The sequence below is a fragment of the Hesperophylax consimilis genome, chromosome 9 (genome assembly GCF_061612785.1).
Source record: "Hesperophylax consimilis isolate HC1 chromosome 9, BYU_Hcon_1.0, whole genome shotgun sequence".
Lineage (NCBI taxonomy): Eukaryota > Metazoa > Arthropoda > Insecta > Trichoptera > Limnephilidae > Hesperophylax > Hesperophylax consimilis.
Window position 1 is genome coordinate 25727082 of NC_142844.1, and position 9322 is coordinate 25736403.

The 9322-nt window shown below is 35.2% G+C and overlaps 1 protein-coding gene across 2 annotated transcripts; it reads right to left on the reverse strand.

Moving 5' to 3' along the window:
- Window positions 1-322: 322 nt before the first annotated feature.
- On the reverse strand, window positions 323-2795 carry LOC149421123 (large ribosomal subunit protein uL4m-like). Of its 2 annotated transcripts, XM_089635378.1 has the most exons (3): window positions 2695-2795; window positions 1773-2480; window positions 323-619 (listed from the first exon to the last, which is right to left on the reverse strand). In XM_089635378.1, the coding sequence occupies exons 2-3, from the start codon at window positions 2396-2398 to the stop codon at window positions 400-402; spliced, it is 846 nt and encodes a 281-aa protein (XP_089491504.1). In that variant the 5' UTR covers window positions 2399-2480; window positions 2695-2795; the 3' UTR covers window positions 323-399. The 2 variants fall into 2 exon arrangements, with proteins under 2 accessions (XP_089491504.1, XP_089491503.1); XM_089635377.1 differs by lacking the exon at window positions 2695-2795 and having other exon boundaries at window positions 1773-2505.
- Window positions 2796-9322: the final 6527 nt, after the last annotated feature.

The following is a 9322-nucleotide window of genomic DNA, read 5'->3' on the forward strand; positions in this document are numbered from 1 at the left end:
AATGTATACTTCTATGAATTCAAGGTTTCGAATGCAATTTAAGAAAAAAAAGATTATTTTTGAATTATTCATATGAAATATCAAAAAACTGAGGTGACAGTAATCTTCATAATACATCCCTGTCTAGTAATATTTGGTTTTGAAGTTCAAAAATTCTGTATTTATATTGATAAATTTTGAACCTTTCAAAAACACTTTTTAGTTTTTGGACACATTCAGAAATATTACTATAAATATTTATTTGCATTTTATTGTTCAGCAAAAATACAAACGAATTCTCTGACGTTTTAAAGATAATATGTCAGAGGCCTAAGGGGTTAAAAGAAAAAAAGGAAATAAGTAACACTACTAATGATTTATTAAAAATTATGACATTTAAAGATAATAATTTTATTATTACTAGACTTGGTTAGGTTTGAATTTTTGTTGAACACTGTACGAATCCATCAGGTTAGAATGTTCCAGCAGTTTCTTTTCAATTCGGTCAACGGCTGCAGTAGTAAGGACCAGGGTGTCATGTTTCAGCATAGAGTAGACATTCAGGCTGTAGGCAGGCATCATGTTGATGTGGCCCAGGGTGTCGGTAGCTAAGGTTATGTTCTGCGGCATTATGTCGGTACTGAAAATAAACAATAAATAATTTATTTGGGATCTTTTTAAAATTAAAATGTCACTGTATACATCAATATTTATTTAAAAAATGAATTTAGTAGTTTAGGACACAATTATTAATGTTTCTTGGAGAATAAAACTCACAACAAAGTTAGTATTGAACTCTTCGAAAAAGCTGAGAAGAAAACTGCAAATTTATATGCGAATGATGTTACATTTTTTTTTATCATTACAAGGTCTAGTGTTAGTTTTGATTGACATATTATTAATTTTAAACGTAAGCGAAAGGTGAGAACTCCTTTTTCTATTTCTGTGTTAGGTAATTATTTCTCTAACCGCTACACTTTTAGGCACAGATTATGGAAATTACACTGTTTCAACATTTACTGCAAGAAACGACTATTTAAATGCACAAAACGGGTTCTTCATTTGGGTTAACTAAGTAATTTATGCATATTATATTGAAGCTAAACTTTTGCAAGTGTCACTCCATTCAAAATAATTGCAAAGGGATTGTTTTAAAAGCTAAATTTAGAACATTGAATAAAATTTGAATTAACCTGTTAACCGGGGAGGTCAGTTTTGAATTACGCAGCATATAACGTGCGCGAACTAGTTCACTAGGACGTATCAATACGTCACGCCCAGTGGACATAATTTCATATTTTTATTTATGCATCAAAAAAAATTAAAACATCTAATTAAAAAAATAGAATATTTACAAACAATTATAAAGATTACAAAAAATATAAAAAAGGTTATAATTACAGAACAATAAATAAAAGCACACAGATAAAAGAGAAACATTGAATTTAAAAAATTAAAAGATTTAAAAATAAAAAAACTCAATTTCCGTGTGATATGCTGGGAAATATACGTCCCGCTCGTTCCAGGGCGCAACATATATTTCAAGGACGTATTCATACGTCCTACCCATACTGTTTACGTTTGACCTATATATATACGTCCTGCCCGGTTAACAGGTTAAGATGCATCTTTTACCATCTATCCCAAAGTAAATTGTTGCTTCTTGTAGTAATTAAGTAGAAAGGAAGTATAATTTCCGTTATTTAGGGAAATATTTACCCTGTATTATAGCATTGAGAACAATTGTCATAAAAGACATGAATCACAGATAAAAATGAATATTTTATACATACTCATCAATAAAGAGCACGGAAGGTCCCCAATTCCTTGATTCAACAAGATTTTCCATGTAACTTTGAGCATCTGATGGAATCTCCAGATTGTTAACAATGTGTAAATCGTCCTGGGCCAATTTGATCGACAGTGTAGAAATTAACCCTTGAAGCCTATTGTAGAAGGGGAGCATGAAGAAATGGGTTGTGAAGGCCCTGGGGCCGTGGACCACACCACCTCCTCGCCACAAGGGTGATCTGATGGAGCCATGACGAGCTCTACCCGAACCTTTCTGGGCGTAAGGTTTTTTTCCTCCTCCCCTGACTTCGGCTCGGTTTTTCGTGTGTGCATAACGAACCCAGCGATATTTCATTTGCCAAACTACATTCTGGTGTATGATGTCGATACGGGGATTAGCCGCAAATATCTGTGGATGCAAATCGAGAATTCCAAGCTTAGCTTCTTCCGCTGTATCCATATTTTCGATCCATACCTGGCGGGGTTTCATATAATTCGGCGGAAAATCCCATTTTTTATGTGTGACCGTTAGCGGGAGAGTCTTTTCAGCATTCGGTAAAGCGGCAGTGCAAAATCTTCGAAAAGCAGTCGTTGTTATACCGAGTTTTTGGGTTAAACTCGCAAACATTTTGAGTTTGATATATTACTTTCAAATTTAACTCAATCAATCAAACACATAACCTTAAAATCTGCATTGACGTTAGAACAGTCTGAAAACAGCAGCAAGTTTTGTTGTTTTCTGTTGCATAAGAAAAATACCAACTTAACATTTTTAAGATTTATTCAGTCCTAAACACTGAAACTATTTTTCATATGTCAACATTATTAGTTTTGTAACTTCAAAATTGGAATGAAATCTTTTTTGATTTAATTTTAATTTATGCTACAGAATCAACAAATATGTTTACGTTGTTGTATACTTACAAGTTTATTACCTCAGTTTCCACATGATTTGCATTCCAAACACATTGTCAAGTAAACCCAATAACTAAATAAAATACACCAAGAGAGGACTTAGCATACGAATAAAAAAACTTTGTCCAAACGGTAGCACAAAAATGGCTGCCAAGATGACGCCAACGCCAGACCGTTTCCATGGTTATTATTCAGTGGCTTGACACTTTATTGACATTTGAGGGAAACAACATTTATTTTTTACTTTTCATAAACAATATTATATTATTTAAATAAAACGAATTTTTGTTTGTACAATACCTTATTTAAGTATAAAAATTTTTCTGTTAAGCCTAGGACTAAGAAAATCAATTTTCAAAACGTGGACAAGTAATTTTTCATGTTGTGTATTTTTATTTCTTTTTTTACTCCATAACTTAATAAATATAACTATACTGACATATAATGTTGTGGGCACTGCTTTATCCATCGAGTTACATTCAATGTTCTGTTGACGAAACGTTCTCCAAAATGTTTTGAAACACAGAAAAGTTCTTGGTTGACTTTCAACCCTCGGGTAACACTGCTTTGAAGCATCTTTTTTCGCTGTTTCAGGCACCGCTTGGAAACCTGAAAAGTGCACTTATATCACAAACATTTTATATATATATCTTTGAAAATGGAAGGTGCTAAACAAAATAAATCGTAACGCAACTTGGGTAGGAACTTTCACCAACAGTTAGAAGAGCGATTTCCCAATATTCCATTTTTAAAATGTAACAAAGGATTTTTTTTTTATTATTTGTTTACCTTAACCTTTTTCACAAAGGTCTTGAACAGTGGCGGACTAAGGGGGGGGGGGGGCGGCTCTCCCCGGGACCCCGATCCTGGGGGGCCCGGGATCCATGTTCCCTTGATCAAATCCTAAACAAGGCTTTAACCCTAGAAGCCTTATCTACGCCTGCCAGGCGTACACACAATCTTAAATTCTATTTCTCTTTCTAACGGTTGAAGTTAGCGCCTCGTACTCTTTAACCAACCCAGTGGCCGACGGGAGCTCGCCGATGGTACCTGTATCACTAAGGTAAGTCCAGCCATTTTTGAGTTTTTGAGGTATAGTACGCCTGCGAGACGTATGTTTAGGCTTTGTGTAACTTTTAACTAAGATTATGTGATTTTAATTTTTGGTCCATTTTATGTTTATTATGGCATTGTTTCAGATACCAAATGGTCTAATACAGTCATACTCAACCTGCGGCCCGCCGAGCTATTTTGTGCGGCCCTCAATACATTTAATATCAGGAACATTTACAAAATCTGGCATTCTATATCACGTTAATTTGAGATTAATTGCGATTTTGATGTACAGAAATTGAAACCCGAAGAGGATAGTATAAGTATAATAAACTATCTATATAATATTACTGCACACGCTAGATCTCTAAAAAACAAAGATTTGACAGACAAATATGCGCGCAAATAATTTTTCTCGTGGCAATACATAAATTTTTGACAGTTGGAAATTTTCGAAAATGGAATTCCGTAGCTACCCCCCCCCCCCATGGATTTCGAAAAATTGTTGTGGGGAATTACACATGATGTTTTTGGCTGTGCGGAATTTTTTTTCAGCGAAGTTCTGTAACAACCCCCCCCCCATGGATTTCAAATATTTTGTGGGGAGCACTCATTTTGAACTTTTATCGTGGGGAATTATTATTTTACAGAAATTCTCTAACAACCCCCCCCCCATGGATTTCGAATAATAAAAGGGGGAATCAAGCTCACACCGTTTTGGCAACACCGACCAGTAGCGGCCCGCGTAGCTTTACAAACATATGAATGTGGCCCGCAGAAGAAAAAGGTTGAGTATCACTGGTCTAATATATTAAACAGTAACGATATTTTGATAATCTTAGACCATGAAGATAGTCTTTCTCTGGGAGAATCAGCTTCTGGAGACGAGGACAGCCAGTTTGTGGACGACATTCAAAGCGAAGATGAGAATAACTATGTAACTGAAGAGGCTTTCCCTTCACAATCATCTACTCCTACTGAAGAAGCCGACTCAAAATTGCAGTAGCTGACCTAGCATCTGATTCTGCTCATGCTTCGTAATCTGCCAACTCAGGGCGAATTTATCGTGTACCTGGATATACTCTTCGCGGTAAAAATGGACGCGGGATGTTTGGTCAACTAATAAGGGCCAATCATCTCACAGAACTTCAGCTATAAATAAAGTCCGCACCTCTCAAGGACCAGCTCAAATTACAAATTAAATTTAGTGGGCACTTTCCGATGAAATAGGCGGGAAATCCACGAACAATTGAAGAACTCGAGATCTCGACATGTTGGCAGTTCTACGTTTTGTTTTGATGGCCCTTTGATACTTCTATCGTACAATCCAAAACCTGCAAATATGGTTTTACTTTTATCTTAATGTGAGAAAATGCAATAATTAATAATTCAAGTGGCAAACCAGACATGATTCATTTCTAGAACCAAACAAAATGAGGAGTAGATTTATTTGATCAAATGTGCGCCTCAATGTCGTGCAACCGCAAAACTAATAGATGGTCAATGGCTGTTTTCTATGGCATCTTAAACATGACTTTTGTCAATTCTGCTGTAATTTATGGCCACAACATGATAAAATAAACTCTCAAACAAAAGAGAATTCTTTTTGAAGTGAAACTTCTTTAGGCGCGTAATTCGGGGACGGAGTAAAACCGAGTCAGGATCGACACGAAAATGCGGGTACCCCCACCACCGCTCACCGTTCACTGTCCCTCTCTCACCATATGCGCTTGTTGAGGTGGGGGAGCCGCTCACGAACGTTTTGCTTTGAGTTACGAGCGAGATACGAGTTCGGTTTAGCAGGTCGGCCGGTAGCGCACTTGCGCGGCCACGCCCACCACGGCCAGTGAATCAGTTAGCAGCGTGCTCCCGCTGTGATAAGTTGTGTTCGCGTTTTGTGTTGCGTTTACATTTACATTTATAGTTGTAGTTCATTTAATTAATTCATTTAATTTTTGATGAAATGAAAATAGAGAGAGAGGAATACTAGAAGTTTCACTTCTGTCTTGCGTAGGCTTGACACACCCACTTTTTTTTTTATTTTTCGGAATAACTTTTATTGAGTAAAACCTCAAATTGTAATATTTAAATATTGAAGACAATATTAGTGATTTCTAAACGAAAATCTGAAACAGAAAAATCAGAAAAGGAAACGGTCACATCTGGGACGAGTCTATTTATAAGAGAATTCATTAAACAACTCAGCACAGATTCGGTCAATTCTTGGATTCAGACTTGAAACTCCGACTTAAAAATATAAGCCGAATTCTCGCAAAACCTACCGATTCAGGTAATAAACTCCAGGCAGGAGAACCAAAAAACGTAAATACTGCAATTTTTGCTGCTAAAAAAAAGAGAATGTCGAAATTAGTGTGCTGTAAGTGCAAAAAGTCAGTATTTTCTGAGCACAAAGTTGATGTCTGCGTAGATTGCTCTAAAATTATAGCTAGTAATTAAAAGCATGATTACTTTTAATGTTTGCCCCAAGAATAAGAAATAAATCTTAAAAAATATATGATTATTTAAAAAAAAACATATGTTCAGGTTAATTTTTAAGAAGATAATTTTTTTTGTTTGAATGTTTTTTTTTTTTTTTTTTTTTTTTAATAGTGAATACCTCACAAGAGTCCCAACTGCTCCCGTCTGGAGCCAGTGAGACTATGGCATCCCCAATTGGGGGATGTTGTGAGGCTGAAGGTAAGTGGGGAAGGGAAAGAGGAAGCTGGGGAAGTACCTGGCTATTCAGATCTAGTCACTAAACACGGCTAAAGCCATTTGGAGCAACGTTTCAATTCTGAATGGTGGTCTTACACCAGGGCGATACTGGTAGTATCTTCCACTCTGGAACGTGCCGCAAATATACTATATATTATTTTAATTAATTAATTGTGAAATAACACAAATCAATCAAATAAAATTTATTTGCGCACGCCGGGTTCGAACCCGCGACCTTCGGAATGGCAGTCCAATGCGTTACCACTGGACTATGCTATGTAAGCATAATGTTTTGATTCGTTGTAATAAATACCTGTGATGGTAGTTTTCATCGATAAAAATATGTTTTATTATTAGTTTACATACCAACCTTAACTTTTCATCGAAAAATAGGGCACAAGTAGGTATATTTTGTCCTACTGGCTGTCATTTACATGTGTACGCCTCTGAGACGTATGTTAAGGCTTTATGTACCTATATAATAGATTAGGCTTCTAGGGTTAAGGCACAATGATACTATAAAAAATTGACTCTTTTAAATTTAATTTATTGAAAGATGCGCTTGCTAAGAATGCTCTCACAAAATGTTTAAAAAAAATTCGAAAAATTGACGGAGATAGATAATTTTATGTTTATGTGAAACCGTTTGAAACAATTTGTATGTTGAATTATCCTTCAGCAAAACTTTGAATGCGTTTTGCTCGAAACTTTTTTAACACGTTTTTCAACCTGATTGACAACATGTTAAACAAACAATATATCCGATTTGCAGGCACCATTTACCTTTAGTTACCATCGGGTAGGGGCCTTTACCCTAGGGTAAAGGGGCCCCTACCTGATGCGGGGCCTCTAGGCAGTTGCCTACACTGCCTTACGCATAATACGGCCCTGGCCATAGTGACTGGATTTTCAAAGAGTTTAAGACTTGGTGTGTGCAAATTGGATGTTTTTTTGCGCTTAAAAAACTTAATCACTTATATATACAAATGTGAAGTAAATAAAAAGCTTGTAAAATTACATGAACTTCTTAAACTAGGGGGGGGGGGCTCATTCATCTTTGCCGCCCCGGGCCTCTGACGGGCTTAGTCCGCCACTGGTCTTGAATATTAATTGCCGGTGTATGATAAATCATGGATAAATCATTGAATGGTGCTTAACAAATATTTCCATGAATATAAATGTCAAGGTGTTGTTGTAAATATTATCATTGATATAATTAAAAATAAATTGTTGATCGAAAATATATTAGCTCAGGGCCTTTGTATTTTTATTGTTCATTGCAAATATTTGGCTATCCGTTTAACGATTTTTTTAAATTTTGACTTGTTAGGTACCTACTCCGCTTGTTAATATTTCTATCATCAAAAGATGGAAGCTCTCTATTACAATAATATTTGCGGTGGTAAAACTGGTAAACGATAAGATTTTTATAATGACTAATGAAATTTGTACGAACCAAAATACCGAAAGATTTGCTGATCTTAATTTAACATTTGACATTTTTCCAGGTTTCTTCCACATTCCTTGTTACTTGTCATAATGGATTTGAGCATTTCTTTTCAAAACACTTTTCATTAAGTTATGCTTTAAATATTAAGGTTAGATACTTTAAAGAATTCATATCTCTTTCATAAATAGCTCTAATTTAATTATTTTAGTTATTAAATTATATAATATACAGCTACTACGTCTGTTTGGTAGGTATATCGAATCCGGCCGACAGCCACCAATCGCGAAAATGTCTACAAATTAGATAGGTAGGTACTGTGGATTTTTTTGGCATAAAACCATTTTGGTTTTCTCACCGAAAGAGCTTAATTTGACGATGTATTTTCTTGTAAATAATCACTTCAAACATTTTTGGTATCTTTGACAGTATGCCACAGGTTTGTAATTCTTTGTATATCAGGTTTGTCTCCAGCATCGAAAACAGGGCTTACACCAAAACCTCATATGTAATCTAGGAGGTTTTGCTTACATGCGTGAGTTTCCAAGTGTGTTGGGTTCCATCCCATTTGCCTATCCTTGCAGAGAAATGGCGTGATTGCTAGTTTTTGACCATCGAGAATCTAATCCGAGACTATAGACCCACAATCGAAGCTTTTACCCCTGTGCCACAGTGATTTGCTTATTAATAGTACTAGTGTTATTTGTACTCTTTGACAAGCGATACATTATTACTGATTAATCGATTAATTACTTCTTAAGATTGTTGGTGGTCCGGATGGCATTATTTCAAATACACAAAGGAATCACACAAGTAAGGTTCCAAACAAAAAGCATTGAAATAAATATAACCAATGCTTTTTTGTACAATGCGAAAAATATACTAAAATAAATCAATCTTTGTGATGCTGTGTTCTGTGGCATTGTGTGTAATTACAAAGATCTGTTCTAATGAGGCGAGAAATGCAACCATGTTTAATTAACCTCATGTACAATATTGAATGAAGTTCGTTGGGCCTTGCGTAGGCATGTAAAGAATCGTTATTATTATTATTTCAGACAACAATTTTTTCTTAATCTGAAGCCCAATATGTTTCGTGACTTGAGTAAATACAAAATAAATGTGAGTAGGAACCTACTTTATACGGCGTTCTTAAATCGAATTTATGAAAAATATTTTATTTAGAATAAATGTCTTCATAGGCGGAAAAAGAAAAAGAAAAATTTTTGATCTGGAAAATCTTAGATGCGAAAAAAAAACACCATAACTGGGTAACTACGTATCAGAGTTTATTTTGTAACCGCCACAAAATATGATTCCGGACTATTTTTCAGAAAAGTGGTTTATTTGACAGGGATTGTACGGCAAATATTTTATTATTTTTATTTTTATTAATTATTAACCAATAAATTAACATGCATT

Bases quoted from the DNA above. Each gene is read 5' to 3' on its own strand.
- LOC149421123 (XM_089635378.1), bottom strand. From the start codon at position 2,398: ATGTTTGCGAGTTTAACCCAAAAACTCGGTATAACAACGACTGCTTTT. The intron at 620-1,772 runs GTATGTATAAAA...GTTTATTTTCAG, and splicing joins TCCGTGCTCTTTATTGATGA to TACCGACATAATGCCGCAGA.